Source organism: Chiloscyllium punctatum, chromosome 1 (assembly GCF_047496795.1).
Source record: "Chiloscyllium punctatum isolate Juve2018m chromosome 1, sChiPun1.3, whole genome shotgun sequence".
Classification (NCBI taxonomy): domain Eukaryota; kingdom Metazoa; phylum Chordata; class Chondrichthyes; order Orectolobiformes; family Hemiscylliidae; genus Chiloscyllium; species Chiloscyllium punctatum.
In genome coordinates, this window is record NC_092739.1 from 90,994,676 (window position 1) to 91,020,523 (window position 25,848).

A 25,848-nucleotide genomic window follows, 5' to 3' on the forward strand; every position below is an offset into this window, starting at 1 on the left:
GGTAAAGAACCCACCCCTGACATCTCCCCTATACCTTCCACCCTTCACCTTAAATTTATGTCCCCTTGTAACACACTGTTGTACCCGGGGAAAAAGTTTCTGACTGTCTACTCTATCTATTCCTCTGATCACCTTATAAACCTCTATCAAGTCACCCCTCATCCTTCGCCGTTCCAACGAGAAAAGGCCGAGAACTCTCAACCTATCCTCGTACGACCTACTCTCCATTCCAGGCAACATCCTGGTAAATCTTCTCTGCACCCTCTCCAAAGCTTCCACATCTTTCCTAAAGTGAGGCGACCAGAACTGCACACAGTACTCCAAATGTGGCCTAACCAAAGTCCTGTACAGCTGCAACATCACCTCACGACTCTTGAATTCAATCCCTCTGCTAATGAACGATAATACTCCATAGGCCTTCTTACAAACTCTATCCACCTGAGTGGCAACCTTCAAAGATCTATGTACATAGACCCCAAGATCCCTCTGTTCCTCCACCTGACCAAGAACCCTACCATTAACCCTGTATTCCGCATTCTTATTTGTTCTTCCAAAATGGACAACCTCACACTTGGCAGGGTTGAACTCCATCTGCCACTCCTCAGCCCAGCTCTGCATCATATCTAAGTCCCTCTGCAGCCGACAACAGCCCTCCTCACTGTCCACAACTCCACCTATCTTTGTATCATCTGCAAATTTACTGACCCACCCTTCGACTCCCTCATCTAAGTCATTAATAAAGATTACAAACAGCAGAGGACCCAGAACTGATCCCTGCAGAACTCCACTTGTAACTGGACTCCATGCTGAATATTTACCATCTACCACCACTCTCTGACTTCGACCGGTTAGCCAGTTTTCTATCCAATTGGCCAAATTTCCCTCTATCCCATGCCTCCTGACTTTCCGCATAAGCCTACCATGGGGAACCTTATCAAATGCCTTACTAAAATCCATGTACACTACATCCACTGCTCTACCCTCATCCACATGCTTGGTCACCTCCTCAAAGAATTCAATAAGACTTGTAAGGCAAGACCTACCCTTCACAAATCCGTGCTGGCTGTCCCTAATCAAGCAGTGTCTTTCCAGATACTCGTAAATCCTATCCCTCAGTACCCTTTCCATTACTTTGCCTACCACAGAAGTAAGACTAACTGGCCTGTAATTCCCGGGGTTATCCCTATTCCCTTTTTTGAACAGGGGCACAACATTCGCTACTCTCCAGTCCCCTGGTACCACCCCAGTTGCCAGTGAAGATGAGAAGATCATTGCCAACGGTACTGCAATTTCCTCTCTTGCTTCCCACATAATCCTAGGATATATCCCGTCAGGCCCGGGGGACTTGTCTATCCTCAAGTTGTTCAAAATGTCCAACACATCTTCCTTCCTAACAGGTATCTCTTCTAGCTTATCAGTCCGTTTCACACTCTCCTCTTCAACAATACGGTCCCTCTCGTTCGTAAATACTGAAGAGAAGTACTTGTTCAAGACCTCTCCTATCTCTTCCGACTCAATACACAGTCTCCCACCACTGTCCTTGATCGGACCTATCCTCGTTCTCGTCATTCTCAGGTTTCTCACATACGCATAGAATGCCTTGGGGTTATCCTTGATCCTATCCGCCAGGGATTTTTCATGCCCTCTCTTAGCTCTCCCTTCTGGCTATCCTGTATCCCTCCAATGCTCTGTCTGAACCTTGTTTCCTCAACCTTATGTAAGCCTCCTTCTTCCTCTTTACTAGACATTCAACCTCCCTCGTCAACCAAGGCTCCCTCACACGACCATTTCTTTCCTGCCTGATCGGTACATACATATCAAGGACACATCGTATCTGCTCCTCGAAAAAGTTCCACATTTCCACCACATCCTTCCCTGACAGCCTATGCTCCCAACGTATGCTCCTCAAATCCTGTCTTACAGCATCGTAATTTCCCTTCCCCCAATTGTAAAAACTTCCTTGTTGTGCGCACCTATCTCTCTCCATAACCAAGGTGAAAGTCACAGAATTGTGGTCGCCATCACCAAAATGTTCACCCACTAACAAGCCCACCACTTGTCCCGGTTCATTACCGAGTACCAAATCCAATATGGCCTCCCCTCTGGTTGGACAATCTACATACTGCGTTAGAAAAGCTTCCTGGACACACTGCACAAACACCGCCCCATCCAATCTACTTGATCTAAAGAGCTTCCAATCAATATTTGGGAAGTTGAAGTCGCCCATGACTACGACCCTGTGGCTTCTGCACCTTTCCAAAATCTGTTTCCCAATCTGTTTCTCCACATCTCTGCTGCTATTGGGGGGCCTATAATAAACACCCAACAAGGTGACTGCACCTTTCCTATTTCTGACTTCAGCCCATACTACCTCCAGAGGCAGATCCCCCTCAAACTTCCTTTCTGCAGCCGTTATACCATTTCTAATTAGCAATGCCACCCCCCCTCCTTTTTTACCACCCTCCCTAATCTTACTGAAACATCTGTAACCAGGAACCTCCAACAGCCATTCCTGTCCCTCATCTATCCATGTTTCCGTGATGGCCACAACATCGTAGTCCCAGGTACCGATCCACGCCTTAAGTTCACCCACCTTATTTCTGATACTCCTTGCATTGAAGTATACGCACTTGAGCCCATCTCTGTGTCCGCAAGTAGTCCCTGTCAGTGCTACCTTCTCCACAGCCTCCCTACAGTCTTGGACATCCTGACACACAGCTAGCTTACTTGCTGGACTACAAGTCCGGATCCCATCCCCCTGCCAAATTAGTTTAAACCCACCCGAAGAGTGCTAGCAAACCTACCCCCCAGGATATTGGTGCCCTTCTGGTTCAGGTGCAACCCGTCCTGTTTATACAGGTCCCACCTTCCCCAGAATGCAGTCCAATTGTCCAAATATCTGAAGCCCTCCCTCCTACACCATCCTTGCAGCCACGTGTTCAACTGCACTCTCTCCCTATTCTTTGCCTCTCTGTCACGTGGCACCGGCAACACCCCAGAGATGACGACTCTGTCTGTCCTAGCTTTTAGCTTCCAGCCTAACTCCTTGAGCTCTTGAATGACCTCCCCACCCCTCTTCCTACCTATGTCGTTGGTGCCAATGTGTACCACGACTTCTGGCTGCACACCCTCCCCCTTAAGGATTCTGAAGACACGGTCCGAGACGTCTCGGACCCTAGCACCCGGGAGGCAACAAATTGTACCAGCCTCCACCACATCCTCTGGCAGCTCATTCCATACACGTACCACCCTCTGCGTGAAAAAGTTGCCCCTTAGGTCTCTTTTATACCTTTCCCCTCTCATCCTAAACCTATGCCCTCTAGTTCTGGACTCCCCGAACCCCAGGGAAAAGACTTTGCCTATTTATCCTAACCATGCCCTCCTAATTTTGTAAACCTCTATAAGGTCACCCCTCAGCCTCCGAAGCTCCAGGGAAAACAGCCCCAGCCTGTTCTGCCTCTCCCTGTAGCTCAGATCCTCCAAACCTGGCAACATCCTTGCAAATCTTTTCTGAACCCTTTCAAGTTTCACAAGATCTTTCCGTTAGGAAGGAGACCAGAATTGCACACAATATTCCAACAGTGGCCTAACCAATGTCCTGTACAACCGTAACATGACCTCCCAACTCCTATACTCAATACTCTGACCAATCAAGGAAAGCATACCAAACGCTGCCTTGTCTATCCTATCTACCTGCGACTCCACTTTCACGAAGCTATGAACCTGCACTCCAAGGGCTGTTTGTTCAGCAACACCCCCTAGGACCTTATTGTTAAGTGTATAAGTCCTGCTAAGATTTGCTTTCCCAAAATGCAGCACCTCGCATTTATCTGAATTGAACTCCATCTGCCACTTCTCAGCCCATTGGCCCACCTGGTCCAGATCCTGTTGTAATCTGAGGTAACCCTCTTCGCTGTCCACTACACCTCCAATTTTGGTGTCATCTGCAAACTTACTAACTGTACCTCTTATGCTCACATCCAAATCATTTATATAAATGACAAAAAGTAAAACGAGAAGATAGACAAAAGAGGAATTTGTGCCCTTAATAGAATATGCTTCAAGAAATAAGGCACATGAAGAGGGTGCACGAAACATGTGGAAGTATATCATAGCTCAAAACTTACTGAATTTTGTTTCCATTTGGACCATTTTTGGGCTGGAAAGTTGTGGAGACCCCAGGCCTGTAGGACAGGTGTGGTTTGGAATGTCAATGGGAGGAGGAGGGCTGTTTAATTCACAGATCTTTTCTGGTAAAAGCCTATAAGGTCAGGCAAATAGGCGAAGTCTAAGTTCTACTTTGCATTTTCACAAAATATGGGTGATTTAAAGGACCTCGTGGCTGATGGCCCATGTTTGGAGCTCCACAGTAGCCATTGCTGCATCAAAGCCCGAGACCCCAACATTTTGACTGGTAATTCTACTGGGGCTCAGACACCACAAGTTAGGAAGCCATACTTAACAGTTGCTGACAAGAGAAGTTATGTTATATTCTCTCTGAACTGTGCTTGCCAATCGATGTGACACAGTGTTCTCTTTGTGGTTTCTTTCACTTGCTGCTGTGCATGGATCTCTGCACAACATTGGAGAAATGAGAGCAAATGTAGTCGGTATGGTAGCTTAGTATTCCTGGCGAGATTTTATCAGGAGGTGGTATATGGCTGTACCTGCAGGGATCAGTTGGTGACTTCCAAACCAGTTGACTTATAAAGATCCTACTCCACATGCTCGCTTGTGGACCTCAGCTGAAGATTGGACCTCTCTCAGTGGACAAGAAGAACCATCTCTGAGAACTGCTGCTGGCTAATGTGATTGGCTGACAGCTCCTGTAGTATCAGAGTTCCAGAACTCAGTACTGAATACTACAGTCTCACATGGGAGAATCTTGAGTTGAGCATTGGGCTTTCAGTATGGGGTGGGTTGGGATCCCCAGGGGGCTGGAAAGTGGGCTGCATTGAAGTGTGGTGCAAATATTGGAGGCCAGTCAGAAACGTATAACTCAAAATTTTCATTCTGTCCCACTAGCTACCTGTCTAAGGAGCAGCACTCCAAAAGCTTATACATCCAGATAAACCTGGTGGTGTTTGATTTTTATATTTGGCCACCCCAGTCCAACACTGGCTCCTGCACATCATACCTCCCATCCAGTTAGCTTGACATCCATGGTGTGGCAAATGTTGGAATCTATTGTAAAGGATGTGATAACCTGAATATTTAGAAAAGATTGGCAAAATTGGGTAGATCAAAGGGAAATCAAAATATAGTCATAGAGATGTATAACACGGAAACAGACCCCTCTGTCCAACTCGTCCATGCCGACCAGATATCCCAACCCAATCTACTGCCACCTGTCAGCCCCTGGCTCATATCCCCCCCCAAACACTTCCTATTCATATACTCATCCTGATGCCTTTTAAATGTTGCATATGTACTAGCCTCCACCACTTCCTCTGGCAGTTCATTCCATACCCGTACCACCCTCTGTGTGAAAAAGTTGCCCCTTAGGTCTCTTTTATATCTTTTCCCCCCTCACCCTAAACCTATGCCCTCTAATTCTGAACTCCCCCGCCCCAGTGAAACCCTCATGATTTTATAAACCTCTGTAAGGTTACCCCTCAGCTTCCGACACTCCAGAGAAAACAGCCCAAGCCTATTCAACCTCTCCCTATAGCTCAAATCCTCCAAAACTGGCAACATCTTTGTAAATCTTTTCTGAACCCTTTCAAGTTTCACAAAATCTTTCCAATAGGAAGGAGACCAGAATTCCATGTCCTGTACAGCCGCAACATGGCCTCCCAACAAGGAAAGCATACCACTATCTTCACTATTCTATCTACCCGTAACTCCACTTTCAAGGAGCTATGAACCTGCATTCCAAGATCTCTTTGTTCAGCAACACTCCCTAGGACTTTACCATTAAGTGTATATGTCCTGCTAACGTTTGCTTTCCCAAAATGCAGTACCTCATGTTTATCTAAATTAAACTCCATTTGCCACTTCTCAGCCCATCTAATCAAGATCTTGTTGTAATCTGAGGTAACTCTCTTTGCTGTCCACTACACCTCCAAATTTGGTGACATCTGCAAAGTTACTAACTGTACCTCTTATGCTCGCATCCAAATTATTTATGTAAGTGACAAAAAATAGAGGATCCAGCACTGAACCTTGTGACACTCCACTGGTCACAGGCCTCCATTTTGAAAAACAACCCTCCACCACCACCCTCTGTAATCTACCTTTGAGCCAGTTCTGTATCCAAATGGAGAGTTCTGTATTCCATGAGATCTAACTTGCTCACCAGTCTCCCATGGGGAACCTTGTCGAACACCTTACTGAAGTCCGTATAGATCATATCTACCGCTCTGCCCTCATCAGTCCTCTTTGTTACTTCTTCAAAAAACTTAATCAAGTTTGTGAGACATGATTTCCCCCACATAAAGCCATGTTGACTATCCCAGTCAGTCCTTGTCTTTCCAAATACATGTACATCCTGTCCCTCAGGATTCCCTCCAACAACTTGCCCACCTCCGACATCAGGCTCATTGCTCTATAGTTCCCTGGCTTGTGCTTACCACCTTTCTTAAGCAGTGGCACCACATTAGCCAACTTCCAATCTTTCTGCACCTCATCTTTGACGATCGATGATACAAATATTTCAGTAATCACTTCCCTAGCTTCGCACAGAGTTCAAGGGCACACCTGATCAGGTCTTGGGTATTTATCCACTTTTATGCATTTCAAGACATCCATCACTTCCTCCTCTGTAATATGGACACTTTTCAACATGTCACCATGTATTTCCCTACACTCTATATCTTCCATATCCTTTTCCAGAATAAATACTGAGATGCAAAATACTCGTTTAGTATCTGCCCCATCTCCTGCGGCTCCACACAAAGGCCATCTTGCTGATCTTTGAGGGGCCCTATTCTGTCCCTAGTTAATCCTTTTTTCCTTAATGTATTTGTAAAAACTGTTTGGATTCTCCTTGACTCTATTTGCCAAAGCTATCTCATGACCCTTCCTGATTTCCCTCTTAAGTATATCCCTACTGCCTTTGTGTTCTTCTAAGGATTCACTTGATTTATCCTGTCTATACCTGACATATGCTGCCTCCTTTTTCTTAACCAAACCCTCAATTTCTTTCATCATCCGGCATTCCTATACCTACCAGCCTTTCCTTTCACCCTAACAGGAATGTACTGTCTTTGGATTCTCGTTATCTCATTTGCCAGCCATCCCTTTACCTGCGAATATCTGCCCCCAATCAGCTTTTGAAAGTTCTTGCCTAATACCATCAAAATTAGCCTTTCTCCAATTTAGAACTTCAGCTTTTATATCTGGTCTATCCTTTTCCATCACTATTTTAAATCTAATGGAATTATGGTCGCTGGCCCCAAAGTGCTCCCCCACTGACACCTCAGTCACCTGCCCTGCCTTATTTCCCAAGAATAGGTCAAGTTTTGCACCTTCTCTAGTAGGTACGTCCACATACTGAGTCAGAAAATTTTCTTGTATACACTTAACAAATTTGTCTCCACATGGTGGCACAGTGGTTAGCACTGCTGCCTCACAGCGCCAGAGACCCGGGTTCTGTTCCTGCCTCAGGCGACTGTGTGGAGTTTGCAAATTCTCCCCGTGTCTGCGTGGGCTTCCTCTGGTGCTCCGGTTTCTTCCCACAGTCCAAAAATGTGCAGGTTAGGTAAATTGGCCATGCTAAGTTGCCCATAGTGTTAGGTGACGGGGTAAATGTAGGGGAATGGGTCTGGGTGGGTTGCGCTTCGGCAGGTCAGTGTGGACTTGTTGGGCTGAAGGGCCTGTTTCCACACTAAGTAATCTAATCTAATCTAAACCCTTAACGCTATGGCAGTCCCATTCCATGTTTGGAAAGTTAAAATTCCCTACCATAACCATCCTATTATTTTGAGATCTCCTTACAAGTTTGTTTTTCAATTTCCCTCTGACTATTAGGGGGTCTATAATACAATCCCAATAAGGTTATGATCCCTTTCTTATTTCTCAGTTCCACCCAAGTAACTTCCCTGGATGTATTTCAGGGAATATCCTCCCTCAGTATAGCTGTAATGCTATCCCTTATCAAAAATGCCACTCCCCCTCCTCTCTTGCCTCCCTTTCTGTCCTTCCTGTAGCATTTGTATCCTGGAACATTAAATTGCTAGTCCTGTCCATCCCCGAGCCACGTTCCGTAATTGCTATGATATCCCAGTCCCATACCCTGAATTCATCTGCCTTCCCTGTTAGGCCTCTTGCATTGAAATAAATGCAGTTTAATTTATCAGTCCTGTCTTGTTCTCTGCTTTGTCCCTGCCTGCCCTGTTTAACCCGCCCTTGTTCTCAACTGTACCAGTCTCAATTGAAATCTTTCCTCACTATCTCTCTGGGATCCCATCCACCTTACTCGTTTAAATCCTCCCGAGCAGCTCTAGCAAATCTCCCTGCCAATATATTAGTGCCCTTTCAATTCAGGTGCAATCCATCTTTCTTGTACAGGTCACTTCTATCCCAAAACAGCTCCCAATGATCCAAAAATGTGAATCCTTCTCCTATACACCAGGTCTTCAGCCATGCATTCATGTGCTCAATCCTCCAACTCCTGCCCTCACTAGCTCCTTGCATCGGGAGTAATCCAAGTATTACTACACTCGAGGACCTCCTTTTTAAATTCCTGCCTAACTCTCTGTAATCTCCCTTCAAAATCTCAACCTTTTCCCTTCGTATGTCATTGGTTCCAATGTGTACAATGACCTCCTGGTGGCCCCACTCCCCCTTGAACATTCTGCACCCTTTCTCAGACATGGTACCAGGGAAGCAATACAACATTCTGATTTTTTGCCGCTGGCCACAGAAACGTCTGTGTGTACCTCGGACTAGAGAAACCCTACCACAATTGATTGCTTGGAATCCGATATACCTCTCATTACATTAGAGACAGTTCTCAATACCAGAAACCTGGCTGTTCGTGCTATGTTCCCCCGACAATCCATCACCCCCTACATTTTCCAAAGCAGCGTACTTGTTTGAAATAGGGATAGCCACAAAAGACTGCTGCACTATTATCTACCTCTCTTTCCTTTCCTGGAGTTAATCCATTTATGTGACTGTATCTGCGACTTTTCCCCCTTCCTATAACTGCCATCCAACACATCCCCTTGCTCTTGTAAATTCCTCATTGCCTCTAACTGCCTCTCCAACCGATCCATTCAATCTGATAGGATTCGCAACCAACGGCATTATTGCAGATATAATCCTCAGTAACCCGTAAACTCTCCCTAAACTCCCACATCGAGAAGAAGAGCATATCACTCTATTACGGGCCATTTTTGCTTCTTTCAATCTACAGACCCAGAAAATAGCACTGTCTTATTCCTCTACAAAACACTGCTCCAGGTTAAATTAATACTTATGACCTACATTTTGAGTTTAATCAAGAGACATTGCTCAATAAAACATAGAATCAAGAAAGATCCCACTCTACTCACGATTGCAGACTTATTTTAAGGCCACACTTAAAATCGACTTATGTGCTTCTGTGCTATGACCTCTCCCAGGCAGGTTCTGCCAAGATCAGTTATGAATTTCAGTTTTTTAAGTTTTCCCAGACGCACTCCGATGTCCAGCGATACATGAATTCAACAGCAAAGGCAGTAACTGCTAACTCTGTCAGTTAACAATGTGGGTTTCTTTCTTTCTCTGTCTTCTGCACTGACCTCACCATGTGCTTCCTTTGTCTGTTCTTCTCTCTTTTAAAAGTGCTGTTGTTTTGACCTTTTTTCCCCCCAAAGTTCCAAAACAATGCAACAGCATATAAACAGTAATTGCTGCTCCTGGAATTCAAGGAAATTGCCTCCAACACCTAAAATATCTCAAAAAAAAAGGAGCAGCTATCAATGGAAAGATTTGTTGCGTTTTCTGAGGATATTACTTGCAGCGTTGTCAATGAAGAACGAGTGGATGTGAATTTTGATTTTCAGAAGGCTTTTCATAATTCTGACAAAAGTACTTGGTAAATAAAATTAAAGTGCATGGGTAGGTTGAGAAATAGTTAGTAGACTAAAAGCAGAGGCATAAACAGATCATTCTTAGGATGGGGCATGTTACTAATGGGGTTGCTGCAAAGGATGATGCGAGGCTTATAACAATTATATGTGGGAACAAATTATAATATTTTCACATTTGCTGATGACACCAAATTGGGTGGGAAATGCTAGTTGTGAGGAAGAGGCAAGGAAGACTTCAAGAGCACTTGAATAGGCTCAGTGAATGGGCTAGAACATGGCAGATAGGATATAATATGTGAATTTATTCACTTTAGTAGAAAACCCAGAAAGGCAGAGAAATTCTTTAAATGGAAAGAGTTATGGAATGGATCTGGTTGTCTTTGTCTATAAATCACTAAAAGGTAGCACCCAGGAGCAGCAAGCAATTACAAAGGCAAAAAGTATATTGGCCCAGCTGGTGATGCTCACATTCCACGAGTGAATAAAAAATAAAAAATAAAATTCATTTTAAAAGGATTTGACTACTGAAATAAAATGTCGTGTTGCAGTTGTGTGGGGTCTTGGTGACACCTCACTTATGTGTGTACAGCTTTCATCTCCTTATCTAATCAATAGAGAGTCTGCACTAAAGTTCACCAGATTATTCCCTGAGATGGTGGGGATTGTTTGAGGAAAGATTGAGGCAACTGGGTATAGAGTTTAAGAATGAGAGCTGATCTCATTGAAAGTTACAAAATTCTTACAGGTCATGATAGGGTGTATATAGTTAAGATATTTCCTTTGACTGGTGACTAAACCAGGGGACATAGCCTCAGGTTAAGGGAAGTTCACTTAAGACAGTGGTGAATCTTTGGAAGGCTCCACACCAGACGAGTGTGGAAGCTCAATATTGAGCCAGGTCAATCACAGATTGATAGATTTCTGAAGAATATGACATTAAGGGATATGGAGATAATGTGGGAAAGTGATATTGAGGAGATGATCTGGACTGATGGAGCAGGTTTAATGGGCTGAACATTGTTTTTATGTTCTAATATTGAAGAATGAGAAGCCAAAAGAACAATTGAAATGTTCTCGGTATGACAAAGCCATGGACATTGAGGTCATCAATCTGATTCTGAGATTGGGGTTGTATTAATTTCAAAGTTATGAATCATCCAGTTAATTTTCAGTTATTTCAATTATTCCGAATGACTAGAAAGGACTTCGTAGTAACTGACAGTTGGTTGTGTTGATGTTTGGCTGGAGAAAATCCAACTCTACACCGCCCCCTTGACCTGTCCTACCTGTCCATCTTCTTTCCCACGTATCTGTCCAACCCTCCTCTCCGACCTACCACTTCCACCCCCACCTTTATCTACCTATCGCATTCCCAGCTACCTTCCACCAGCCCCACCCCCTCTGCCTCCATCCTGATAAAGAGCTTATGCCCGAAACGTCAATTTTCCTGTTTCTTGGATGCTGCCTGACCAGCTGTGCTTTGCCAGTGTCACACTCTTAGACTGGAGAAAATTACATTTCGTCCGTGAGTTGATGTTAGCCTGGTAATTGGTTAGTATGGAGTTAATAAAAGAATCGAGAAAGGTGATGGAAAGAGAGTGCTGTCATATAGGCATACAAAAAAAAAGCTGACCGCATTTCTGCAGGAGCTGTTACAAAGGCAACATGTAAATGAGGACAAAGAATTAACAAAGAGGTAATCAGTGGAGGACTGCCAAAGTGACAGTGGGGAGATTAGATGAGAGGCTATTGCTAGAGATGCATTGTGGTTCCTGATGAAGGGCTTTTGCCCGAAACGTCGATTTCACTGCTCGTTGGATGCTGCCTGAACTGCTGTGCTCTTCCAGCACCACTAATCCAGTATACTTTGGATGAGACTGGAACTAGTTTCCCTTTGCATAGGTACTTAATGAAATTTGACACCAGTTCTTGGGGTTTATGAGGATAGGGTGGGGACTCTGTCTGGATGGTCTTTGGAGGGTTGCTGCAGACTCAATAGGTCAAATGGCTTCTTTCTGCGCTGTAGGAATTCAATGATTCTTGCCACTGTATCACTGTCAACCAAATTGTCAGCATTGTTCCAGGGAGCAGGCCAAAGACAATTTTGTAAGGCTCTGCAGGTCTGATACACAGCCACAAGGCCTACAGCTCTGTTAAATTGTACGCTGGTTTTGTAGGATTGTGCTGGATGCCCCAGGTTGAGTTGAACACTTGAGATGAGAAACAGTGACACACCTGAGGTGGAGGTTCAGCATGCACCAAATGCCTAAATTCTACCCAGGGCAAAGGAAAAGAATGAGATTTTGCTCCTGTAATTGTCCATACAGTACAGTGAATATAAGGATCTATTTATTTCCTGCCACAGTTAATTTAACATATTTCAGTTATCACAATTTAGCACAACTCCTGTTCTACCATCAAATACGCGGAAAGTAAAATAAATTTATAAATGGTATACCAATTGTAATCTGATTCCATTCTAATATTTGATTTTAAAATATTTATCCCCTTCATTATAGAACTGCATCATCCTGCACTGGATACACATTTTCATTTGAGTAAATTCCTTTAAAATAAAATCAAAGATAATGTGAATTGAATTTATGTAGAATCCTTTGTTCAGTCAATCAAGAATGGTTTGAACTAAGTTGAATATTGAATAGAACATAAAAAATGCATAATTTAATATTAAATTGACCATATACTTGCCTTTATTGGTCAGTGCACTAAGTGTAGGAGTTGCGACATCATTTTGCGGCTGTACAAAACATTGATTCAGCCACTTCTGGAATTTTGCTTTCAGTCCTGGTCTCCCTGCTATCGGAATGATATTGTGAAACTTGAAAGGGTTCAGAAAAGATGCGCAAAGATGTTGCCAGGGTTGAGGGTTTGAGCTCTAGGGAGAGGCTTGAATAGGCTGGGGCTGTTTTATCTGGAGCATCAGATGCTGAGAGGTGACCTTAGTGCTTGATACAATCGCAAGGGGCATGAATAGGGTGAACAACCAGGGTCTTATTCCCAGGTTAGGTGAGTCCAAAACTAGGGGGCATAGGCTTACGGTGTGAGGGAAAAGATTTAAAGGGGATCTAATAGGCAATGTTTTCAAACTGAAGTGGTATGTGTATGGAATGAGCTGCCAGAGGCTGGTACAATTACCCAATTATGTCTTTGAAATGTTGTATGTGATTAGGAGAGGTTTTGAAGGATATGGACCAACTGCTGGCATATGGAACAAGATTAATTTAGGATATCTGTTTGGCATAGACAAGTTGGACCGAAGAGTCTGTTTCAGTGCTGTACATCTCTGTGACACTATGACACTAATAAACAATTAAACATGTTAAGAGTAGCTAATATCTCCATAAACCACTCAATATTTGAAACGTCATTTAGGTTTTATATTTTAAAGGTTTCCTCAAGTGGCAGGATTAGAGTTTGGATTTGATCCAAGTGCAGAACCAGGGCACAGAATTGTTGTAGACTCGGTGAAGGTACAGGGACAGTACTTGGACAGGAATAGAACATACTTACTTGCAATCAAGGAATATCTGGCAAAAGTAAGTAGTAATATTGTACCTTTTATACTGTTGCTTAAAAAAAAGCAAAATTATTTTGTGTATAACACATGTGTTAGTTGTATGTTATAAAATATAAGCTTCACTCTCAATTATTATTTATGGCATTAGCATGCAAATGTTAATGTTTTTAATTTAGATCATGTCACTTTATTGTTTGTCGCTGAAGCATTGACCTGTCAAGTAATTTCCAGCTGTCCATTTTCTTTTCCTTATCCCTTGTTATTATAAGACGTTTATTGAAACAGCAAAATTTCATAAGAATCATGCTGGTCTCCTGCTATAATTTCAGCAGGTGACTGACTGATCTGTCTGGAAAATGACACAGATCTCCAACAAACAATGTATAAAGTATATGTTGAGGTATTAGAGGATACTGGCCTTCAATTCTGCTTTCAGGCTTTATCCCTTCACCCCTAAATTTTGGACAAATTAATGGTAATGCACATATTAAGAACGTAGGTTACTTTGACATTGTGAGGATTAGTGAAGTTGTAAGTTATACAAAGTTGCACCTTGATTTTCTAAGACATCGTGATACTGATGGGTGTTTCACATGAACTTATGAGCAGGTGTCAGCCATTTGGCATCTTCAGCCTGCTGTGCCAATCAATAAGATTGTGGCTGATCTGATTAAGTTCCTGCCTATCCTCAATGTTTCAATCCCTTGTTTGTCAAGACTTTATCTAACTCTGTATTAAAAATATTCAAGGACTGTATTCCTCAAAAGACAGTGTAAGTAGTGTTCCAAAGACACATGACTTTTGGTGAGAAAATAATTCTCCTTATCTTTGTATTAAATGGGTAAGTGACCCCCTAGTTCTGGATTCTCTCACAAGAGGAAATATCTTTTCTATATCCACCCTGCCAAAACCCTTCAGGATCTTCTATACTTCATTCAGGTTGCCTCACAGTCTACTACTTTAAAAAAAATACAAACCTGGCCTGTCCAATCTCTCCTCCTAAGATAATTCATCCATTTCAAGTATTACTATAGTAATCCATCTCCAAACTGCTTTCAATGTATTTATATCTTTTTGTTATGGACCAGGCCAGACCATCCCCTCAAAACATTTCAAGAAGGTAGCCCAGACCCAAATTTTTCTAGTTGTTTTAGATAGATGTAAGGTGGAAATTCTAGGAGTGATGCAGTGGATCAAACCACTTACATACCACCAAATGAAATACAAGCAAAAGAAAACAGAATTTAGAATAACACCTTTATGAAAACCCAACTGACACAATATCCCTGCAATTTAACAAACAGCTTTCTAATTTCCTGCAACATCCTCATAAATAAACCCATGGGCTTATTAAAAGTTAAATTCAAACACAGGTTCTTACAGGAGAGATGTTAGAGAGAGAGTCAGCCAGCAACATCTATTGAATCAGGGAACCTTTTTTCCCAGCAGCTTTCCTTGACCAACAGCTTTGAGAACAGACTGCTTGCGAAAACCAAACCAAACCAGGAAAAAAAACACTGAACCCGGATAACTGGCTACTCCCTTTTCGTTGTACAAGTGTTCTTAAAAAAAACTTAAAAGCCTTTTGCCTGATAGTTGCATTAAGCAGTATCCATTAACCATTAGCTAAGTTCCAAATAGGAACCCCTGCCAGGGAGAACTTGCCATTTGGATACGGAACTGGCTTGAGGATAGAAGACAGAGGGTGGTGGTGAAGGGTTGTTTTTCAGACTGGAGGCCTGTGATCAGTGGAGTGCCAAAAGGATCGGTGCTGGGTCCACTACTTTTCAACTTTTATATAAATGATTTGGATGTGAACAGAGGAGATAAAGTAAGTTTGCAGATGACACCAAAATTGGAGGTGTAGTGGACAGTGAAAAAGGTTACCTCAGATTACAACGGGATCTTGGTCAGACAGGCCAATGGACTGAGGAGTGGCAGATTTAAAGTTTAATTTACATCAGTGCGAGGTGCTGCATTTTGGAAAAGCAAATCAGAGTAAGAACTAGATACCTTAATGGTAAGGTCCTAGGGAGCGTTGCTGAATGAAGACCTTGGAGTGCAGGTTCATAGCTCCTTGAAAGTGGAGTCGCAGGTAGATAGGATAGTGAAGAAGGTGTTTGGTATGCTTTCCTTTATTGGTCAAAGTTTGAGTATAGGAGTTGAGAGAATATATTGTGGCTGTACAGGACGTTGGTTAGGCAACTTTTGGAATATTGCGTGCTATTCTGGTCTCCTCCTTATTGGAAGGATGTTGTGAAACTTGAGTTCAGAAAAGATTTATAAGGATGTTGCCAGGTTTGGAGGATTTGAGCTACAGAGAGAGGCTGAATAGGCTAGGTCTATTTTCCCTGGAGCGTCGGAGGCTGAGGGGTGACCTTTTATAGAGATTTATAAAATCATGAGGGGCATGGATAGGGAAATAGACAAGGTCTTTTCCCTGGGGTGGTGGTGGTGGGGGGGGGGGGGGGGGGGGGGGGGGGTGGGGTCCAGAACTAGCAGGCATAGGTTTAGGGTAAGAGGGGAAAGATATAAAGGGTACCTAAGGGGCAACCTTTTCATGCAGAGGGTGGTGAGTGTATGGAATGAGCTGCCAGAGGAAGTGGTGGAGGCTGGTACAATTGCAACATTTAAAAAGCATCTCAATGCGTATATGAATAGGAAGGGTCTAGATAGATGTGGGCCAAGTGCTGACAAATGGGACTAGATTAGGTTGGGATATTTGGTAGACATGCACGAGTTGGACCGAAGGGCTTGTTTCCATGTTGTACATCTCTATGACTCTTGGGGGGGAAAAAAAATACCAAGGACAACATAACCTTGTTAAAGGAGCAGCATCATTACACTTTAAAAAAGAAAATATTGTGCACAAATACTCTAGGTGTGTTCTCACATCAAGGCACCTCATTTGACTTAAGCATAACCCAACTTTGTTCGGTGTGAGGTGAATCAAATACAATGATCTTTCCTAAATATCTGTTGTACCAGCACATTAACCTTTTGTGATTCGTATGCTGGGACACCCAATTTCAGCTGCATTTCAAAAAATCTTCTTTATTTATTTATTAATTCTGTGGGATGTGGGCATCACTGATTGGGCCAGCATTCATTGCCCATCCCTAGTTGCCCTTGAGAACGTGGTGGTAAGCTGCCTTCTTGAACTGCGGCATTCCACTGCTGAGGTTGACCCACAATACCATTAGGGAGGGAATTTCAGGATTGTGACCTAGTGAGGGTGAAGGAATGATGAGTGACTTGGAGGGGAACTTAAAGGTGTTGATGTTCCCATGTACCTGCTGCCCTTGATGGAAGTTTTGAAGGATTCTTTGATGAATTTCTGCAGTGCAATGCTGCTACTAGTGTCTGTGGTGGAGGGAGTGGATGTGGTGCCAGTCAAGCAGGCTGCTTTGTTCTGGATGATGCCAAGCTTCTTGGAGTGCACTTGTCCAGGCAAGTTGGGAATATTTCATCACACTCCTGACGTGCCTTGGAGATGGTGGACAGGCTTTGGGGAGTCAGGTGGTGAGGCATTTGCCACCGCATTCCTCATCACTGACCTGCCACTGTGTTTATGTAGTGATTCCAGTTGTGTTTCTGATCAGTGATAACTCCATAAGACCGTAAGACATAGGAGTGGAAGTAAGGCCATTTGGCCCATTGAGTCCACTCTGCCATTCAATCATGGCTGATGCGCATTTCAACGCCACTTACCCACACTCTCCCTGTAGCCTTTAATTCCTTTCAAGATCAAGAATCTGCCTTGAAGACATTTCGCATCCCGGCCTCCACTGCGCTCCGCGGCAATGAATTCCATAGGCCCACTAGTCTCTGGCTGAAGAAATGTCTTCACATTCCCATTCTAAGTTGACCCCTTCTAATTTCTAAGGCTGTGCCCACGGGTCCTAGTCTCCCCACCTAACGGAAACAAATTCCCAGTGTCCACCCTTTCTAATCCATGCATTATCTTGTAAGTTTCTATTAGATCTCTTCTCAACCTTCTAAACTCCAATGAATACAATCGCAGGATCCTCAGCCATTCATCATATGTTAGGCCTACTATTCCAGAGATCATTTGTGTGAATGCTCCAGTGGACATGCTCCAGTGTCAGTGTATCCTTCCTGAGGTGTGGGGCCCAGAATTGGACACCATATTCTAAATGGGGCATAACTTGAGCTTTATAAAGTGTCAGTAGCACGTCGCTGCTTTTACCATCTGACTCTCTTGAGATAAATGACAACATTACATTTGCTTGCTTAACCACAGACTCAATCTGCAAGTCAACCTTTAGAGAATCCTGGACTAGCACTCCCAGATCCCTTTGTACTTTGGCTGTATGAATTTTCTCACAATTTAGAAAACAGCCCATGCCTGTATTTTTTTTTCCAAAATACAAGGTGTCACATTTGCTCACGATGAATCATCTCAGCCACTCTCCTAAACTGTCTAAATCTTTCTGCAGCCTCCCCACCTCCTCAGAACTACCTGCCTGTCTACCTAACTTTGTATCATCGGCTAACTTTGCCAGAATGCCCGCAGTCCTCTCATCCAGATCATGAATATATAAAGTGAACACCTGCAGCCCCAACACTGAACTCTGCGGTACACCACTTGTCACTCGTTGCCATCCAAAAAAGAACCTTTTATCCCAACTCTACCTTCTGTCACACAGCCAATCCTCAATCCATACCAATAGCTCACCTTGAACACCATGGGCCTTCACCTTACTCAGCAGCCTCCCAAGAGGCACCTTATCAAAGGCTTTTTAGAAATCTAGATAGATAACATCCACTGGGTTTCCCTGGTCAAACCTGCTTGTTACCTCTTCAAAGAATTCTAACAGGTTTGTCAGGCACAATCTCCCCTTACTAAATCCATGCTGACTTGTTCTAATCCGAATCATAATCCGATGCACTTCCAAGAATGCACTTCCAAGAATTTAGAAATCTCATCCTTAACGATAGTTTCTAGAATTTTACCTACAAACAAGGTTAGGCTAATTGATTTATAATTTTCCATCTTTTGTCTTGATCCATTCTTGGTAAAAACAATGACTGCAGATGCTGGAAACCAGAGTCTAGATTAGAGTGGTGCTGGAAAAGCACAGCCGTTCTGGCAGCATTAATGGAGCAGTAAAATCGACGTTTCGGACGAAAGCCCTTCATCAGGAATTTGAACAAGGGGGTTACAACAGTGATTTTCTAATCATCTGGGACTTTTGAAAGATTACAATAGCGCCTCCGCTATTTCTTCAGCCACCTCCCTCAGAACTCTAGGACGTAGCCCATCCGGGCCAGGAGATAGATCAATTTTTAGATCTTTTGGTTTTTCTAGCACTTTCTCTTTTGTAATGGCTACCATACTCAACTATGCCCCTTGACTCTTGTTAATTGTTGGGATATTACTCATGTCTTCTACTGTGAAGACTGACACAAAGTCTTTATCCATCTATTTCCTTATCTCCCATCACGAGCCTTCCTGCATCGATTTGGAGTGGCCCAATTTCTACTTTTGTCTCTTGCTTGTCTCTTATGTATTGAAAGGTACTTTTACTATCATTTCTAATATTATTGGCTAGCTTACCTTCATATTTGATCCTCTCCTTCCTTATTTCTCTCTGTTAGCCTCTGCTTGTTATTGTAGTCTTCCTAATCTTCTGATTTCCCAGTGCTCTTTTTCTTTGAAACGTTTCCTGACTTCCTTTGTCAGCCATGGCTGTCTAATTCCCCCCTCCGCCCTGATAACCTTTTTGTTTGGGATGAACCTCTGTATTGTGTCCTCAATTACACCCAGAAACTCCTGCCATTGTTGCTTCACTGTCTTCCCTACTAGGCTCTGCTTCCAGTCGATTTTCATCAGTTCCTCTCTCATGCCCTGTAATTACCTTTATTTAACTGTAACACTGTTACATCTGATTTTGCCTTCTCTGTTTCAAACTGCAGACTGAACTCTACCAGATTATGGTCGCTGCTTCCAAAGTGTTCCCTTACTTAAAGGTCTTTTATAAAGTCTGGCTCATTACATAGCACTAAGTCCAGAATAGCCTGCTTCCTTGTGAACTCCATCACAAGTTGTTCCAAATGGCCATCCTGTAAGCATTCCATGAATTCCCTTTTTTGGATCCACTGGCAACATTTATTCACCCAGTCCATTTGCATGTTGAAGTCCCCCATGATCACTGTGACCTTGCCTTTCTGACATGCCCAAAAACAAACAGCAGAGGTCCCAGTACAGATTCCTGCGGAACACCCAGCCTGAAAAACAGCCTTACACCACTACCCTTCTATGGGCAAGCCAATTCTGAATCCAAGCGGCAAGTCACATGGATCCCATGGCATCTTAATCTTCTGGATAAGCCCATCATGAGAGACCTTGTCAACAGCCTGACTAAAATTTATGTAGGCAACATCCACTGCTCTACCCTTATTGAACACCTTCGTCACCTCCTCGAAAACTTTCATCAGGTTAGTAAGACATGACCTGTCCCACACAAAGCTATGCTGACTGTCCCTAATTAGGCCATACTTTTCCAAATGCGCGTAAATCCTATCCCTATGAATTTCTTTCCAATAGCTTCCAAACCACTGATGTGAAACTCACTGGTCTGTTGTTTCCTGGATTAACTCTATTTCCCTTCTTCAACAAAGGAACAATATTAGCTACTCGCAGACCGAGGGAATATCTTAAAACAATAAGTGGTACAGATGCTGTTAATTATTTGTAGGTTTCAATGACAACATTATTCAAAACTCGTACAGTTTTCTCAGTCTTCATAGGACAGTTCCACAATTTTGAGACCAAATCTGGTTAACTTTCACTGCATTCCCTCAATGGCAATAATATCTTTCCAGAGATTAGAAGACCAAAACACACAGTATTCCAGTGCAGTCTAACCAGGCTCCTACACAATTGAAGCAAAACTTTATTGCTCCTGTACTCCAATCCCCTTACAATTAAGAAGAGCATTCCATTACTTTTAATAACCACCTACTATGTATGCCTCAAAGTTAGCCCTCAATGACTTCTTGATAAGGACATCCAAGTCCCTTTGCACATTTACACTTGTCAACCTATCACCATAAGAAACTTTATGTATATTCGTTCTCACTGCCAAAGTTGATAACATCACATTTTTCCACATTATATTTCATCTGCCATGTTCTCATTTGATCATAAGTCTGTCTAAATCCTTGTAAAAAACATTTTACATTAGCTTCACAACAAAGCTTTGTATAATTTGCAAATTTGAAAATATTATTTTTGAGCTGCATGTCCAAGTTACTAACATGTACTGTGAACAGCTGGAGCCCAAGTATTGATCCTTATAGTAACTCACTATGCAGACTGTCAACATGAGAATGAGCCATTTATTGCTTCTCTGTTTTCTGTCTGTTAGCCAATCCTTAATCTATGCCTTACATTATCTTCTATCTTGTGTGCTTTAATTAACCAGCTCCTGTGGGGGATTTTATCAAAAGCCTTTTGAAAATTCAAATGTATTTTGACTCCCTTTTATTAACTTCATTAGTAACATAAAAAAAGCAACTAATTTGTCAAATGCTATTTCTGATCACTCTCGTGCAAGTGTCAATTTATCATGTCCTTTATGATAGATTTTTCTATTACTTGTGTAAGTCTGATAGATCTATAATTTTCTGACTTTTTTTTTCTCCCTAGCAGAAATGACCTGTTTACTTTCTTAATATAATTGTAAGATGTGTATGATAAACCCAAACTTTTTGGGTTCCAACTGATTGACTAAACATTTGACCAAGATGGTGCCAGATTAGGACACTTCAGCTGGAGCTTGTCTGCTCTGTCCTTTTTGTTGTTTTTCTCTCTTGGTGTTCCTTCTCTTCACCCCTGGCCTCTAAGGACCCAACAAGGCATCCTCTTGGCCAAGCCAGTGGTGATGTCTCACCAGCACATGGCAGTGTCTCAGCTCAGTCTTTCGATGTCCCATAGTGTCGTCTCTGCCCGGTCTCAGCAGCCGGTGGCAGTACCTCCGCATGCCAGTTGATCCTGCCTGGCCATGTTCCAGAAGTAGCAAGAAGAGATCGGGGAGGTGGCAGCTTCAGCGAGGAACGTCCCCTGGTCTCAGAGGCACGAATAGACGGCTAACGTCTCCCAGAGTGATCGAAGTGGAGGACTCATCAAAGGCTGTTGAAACTTTTAACTTTATTTCTTTATTTTTCCTGTTTATATTAAGAAGGACTTTAATGTTAGCTTGCATATTATTTCTTTATTTTTCAACTTATTTGATGAAGGTAATGCATAACTTTTTAAATTTTGTTTCTTTTATTGCTTTGTACCTAAGATAGTACCGTGTTTGGTGACATTACACACTTTTCATTTACTCCTGTACTTGAGTATACTTGACAATAAAATCTAAATCAAAATTTTGCATCGTAGACAGAAAAGTAAGACCAATTATATTGTTCAGGCTCTGCAGGGTGAGAGGGTAGCAAATAATTGAGAAGAATAATTGAAAACATTGAGAAGGCATCAGCAAGGGAATGGAAGGGTTGGAACTGGTGAAGAATAGGAGAAAGGTAAGGCTGTAGTTAAGGGGAATGAAAGAAGTTACGTAAGGGGCAGAGAAAAGGGAGGGGAAGACCATTGGGATGGGAAAAATTGGAAGGAGATATCAACATTGGGTGAAGGGGTAATCCTAGCGAACTATTTTAGTAGGATTTGATTTCAAAATGACATCCCAGCTTCAAATCCAGTATCCAAAGGTGCAATACTGTGGCAGGAATTGGGCAGGTGAGTAGTGAGAACACTATCCCAACCTTCACTAAATCCCAAATATGCTGTAAATTAAATACAATCATTACCATTTCCATAATAGCTGGAGAGGGATTTGCTCATTTTGACAGATTTACCATTCAGCTTAATGAAGTGAGCTACGTGTGAGTAGAGTTCATTTTGAAATGATAAGAACAGTAAGTGACGAGCAATCTGATCGACAGGTCAAACATGAGTTATTTGTAGTACAAGGACGTCACAACTCAACTGTTTTTAGCCCAAATGATCCTTCTGGAGACAGAGGATGCTGGTGGGGGCTGGATTTTGCCTGAAAATTTCTTTTACTGGTACTTTCACAGTCTCTTTACTTGCACATCTAGGGCAAAGGCACTATTCTGATTTGCATTCTTTGACTTCTAGTTTTGCACTTTCTCCATTTCCCTTACTGTATCCAACGTGCAATTTTTGACTTAGTATTAACACTTCCTTGCATGCTCACTTTGTAAGAATTCTTGCCTAATGTGTGAGAAAATTGTACTTAAATTATTTGTATTTTAAACGAAACAAATATTAAATTCAGAACAATGGTAAATTGAAATATTCTCTGTTGAATTCAGTGATTCTGAGGAAACTACATTTTTTTAAAGAAGAAATGGGTTAAACTAAAAGGTTCCATCTGGGACTGTTCAGTAAGGCCCAATGTTTCCCACTTGTCATGCAAAGTTCTGTCACAATGCTATCTGCTGGCTTTAGTACATACATGGGCAGTTCACCCTCCCCATAGATTTTATAGTCATTTAATGACCTCTTTACAATGGAAAAAAAATTGCATTCCTGCAGGGGAAAGATGGATATGTGATGTTTCGTAATTGTCAATGGCTGGTTGATACAGAAACGGCTCCCAGTCTCTCCACTGTTGTCATTAACCATTTTGAATCAGTAAAAATTCTCCAGGGACTCAAGAAATGTAAATCCGGACATCGGATGAGTTTAATCAAAGTCTCCCAAGCTGCATCAATAACAGGTAAATTTATTTGAGCTAGTTAAAGATAATAATCTTTTAAGATGCCACAACTGATTTTATTTTCCTCAATGTATCTTATAGGGACCAATGTAATAGACTTTGATACTATACAACTCTAGAGGTAGTAGAGGCCTTTGTAAAACAAAACCTAACTGTTTCTTAGAAAAGTCCTATATATTAGATTTCATTAATAGCCACTAAGTGAATCAAACCAAACACAGGATATTAAGTTGTATCATGTTTGTTCCATGTCTCTGAAAAAAAGTTCACTCCGGTACACTGATGTTGCTCTTTAATCTGTTCGCTTTTCTTTCACCTATTTATTGACAATATTATTACTAAATCATGTCAGATGTGCTTCCATTATTGTATTTAAAATGCTTGTGTAAAATAAATAAAAATAAAATACTTTGATAAATTTTATGCTCTTGACTGAGTAACCAGTGAAAACCCTTGAACGATTTGAATTTGAAAATTGACCACACTGTCAAATACCCTGTTAACTATCTATAATGAGAAGAGCTTTTCCAAAAAGCTTTCAGAAATTTTAAAATAAATATGCATGTATGATAGAACTGTAGTGAAGCCTGAACTGCACTTGTTTGCAGTATAGAAATGTAGTACTTCAGGATTATAATTTCTGACTATGCAATTGACATTAAATGATTGCATCTGTAATTGTACATCTGTACTTTATCAAAGTGATATAGTAGATTGAAATTGAAAAACTGTAGCTTTAATTTCCGTCCACATAAATATAGACATTTGGATTAACAAAATGAATATAAAATTGCAAAGTCCAACTGTGGATGATTTTCTTCTTACATATTACTTGAGCTTTAATGAATCAAAGTTATTTCCTTTAAATGTACTGTATTTTTCATAATCTACATACATTCTTGCTTGGCAGAATAGTAGTCTAGTGGTAATTGGTATAATGTCACTAATCTAGTAATCCAACAGCTGGACTAATGTTCTAGGGAAATGGATTTGACTTTGACCTTGGCACATGATGAAATTTGAATTCAATAAAATCTGGAATTGAAAGCTAGCTAAATGGTGACCATGTGAATATCATCGATTGTCATTAAGAACCCATCTAGTTCACTACGGCATTTTAAGAAATCTGCTTTCTTGCCTGGTCTGGGCTATGTGTGACTGCTTACTCACAGCAACGTGGTTGACTCTTAAATGCCCTTTGAAATAGGTAATTAATGCTAGCCTAGCTAGTCCTGCCCACATTTCATAAATGAATAAAAATCAACATTTAACCTGCAGAAGTTAGGAGAAAATTAAACTTCTCAGCTGTGTGCCATTGATGAAATTGCTTTCCCAATATGCATATTTCAAAGATGTTGCAATTTTGCTTGTAAGTTGCTGGCTAACAGGAAAAAGCCAGGCAATTGTTGTTTCTCAATTAGCTCCATCTGACTAATGATTTAGTTATAATTATTTTTCTTTAGATTTTGAGAAGAAAGCTGATGAAAAAATTGTAGTTGCCCCTGTCCCAGATGTGGAAGGAAGAATATATCATGTTACCAAGGAAATGAAACAACACCTTAGACAACTGCGATCTGAACGAGAACTAGGCCAAAGGACATTTCCATTAGATTGCTGTAGTGCAAGTAACACATTTGGTTGTGAATTAAAGTAGTAAAAATAGAAATTTTGCATTTTTAGTGCTTAATTTTAAATGTTATTTTCAGGTAAAATTTTCTAACAGAAGTATTTTTCTGTGTTTGAACAAGTGTTATAGGAAAACTTTGATTTTGCGAACTAGTAAAACACAGGTTTTTGATATTAAACCAGCCTAAACAATGTTTTTTTTTAAAAAAAATGCCTGTCATGTAGTTTCCTTCTGTTGTTAGATTCAATCTCTAAAAAAGATTGTTTATCATTTTGCTTTGTGATGTCACAGAGGAAATCTGCAAAAATGTTCACATCATATATCCTATTTCTGTATCTTTGTGCTTTCTGTATTTTTGCATTGTAGATAATGTCAAAGTGTATAAGTGAATAAAGACTGGTTGAAATAATATCTAATAAGAACAGTAAATCTGGTAACAATGTTTTCTATGACATACTTGCAGATATTTGTCCTGACCCATTGTTGATCTGGCAAATGGGATTTAACTGACACTATGTTCTTGGCAAAGATATGGATCTGGCACAACTTGTTCAGTCATGCTTCAACAGATTAAAGGCATAGTTAATATAAATAGCAAACCAGACATAACATGAACTGTACAGTCCACATAGCTGTGAAGTGCAATACAAGGGAGTTTAAAAAAATTAGGAACGGCTACCCCAAAATGCAGATAATATGGTGTAGTCAGTGAAACTTTAAGTTGAATTAAGGTTAGTTTTTTGGTTCAATTACAATAACTAACAAGAAAAATATTAAAGAAGTATAAATCTTTCCCATGTCCTAGAATAAATATATACAAACTGATTAATATCATTACATTCATCAGAACTTTATATAAAATTGCATTATTAGGGGGAGGTGATTGCCTAGTGG

The 25,848-nt window shown here is 41.5% G+C and overlaps 1 protein-coding gene across 1 annotated transcript in view; it reads left to right on the forward strand.

Moving 5' to 3' along the window:
* Positions 1–25,348, forward strand: part of LOC140479150 (mannosylglucosyl-3-phosphoglycerate phosphatase-like) — a gene marked incomplete at its 5' end in the record, with an annotated part of 55,220 nt that extends 29,872 nt beyond the window's left edge. Inside the window, 3 exons of the mRNA XM_072573114.1 lie at positions 13,429–13,576; positions 23,144–23,327; positions 24,791–25,348. Coding sequence (XP_072429215.1) covers positions 13,429–13,576; positions 23,144–23,327; positions 24,791–24,981 — 523 coding nt within the window. The remainder of the gene's footprint in view (positions 1–13,428; positions 13,577–23,143; positions 23,328–24,790) is intronic.
* Between the last annotated feature and the right edge of the window lie 500 nt (positions 25,349–25,848).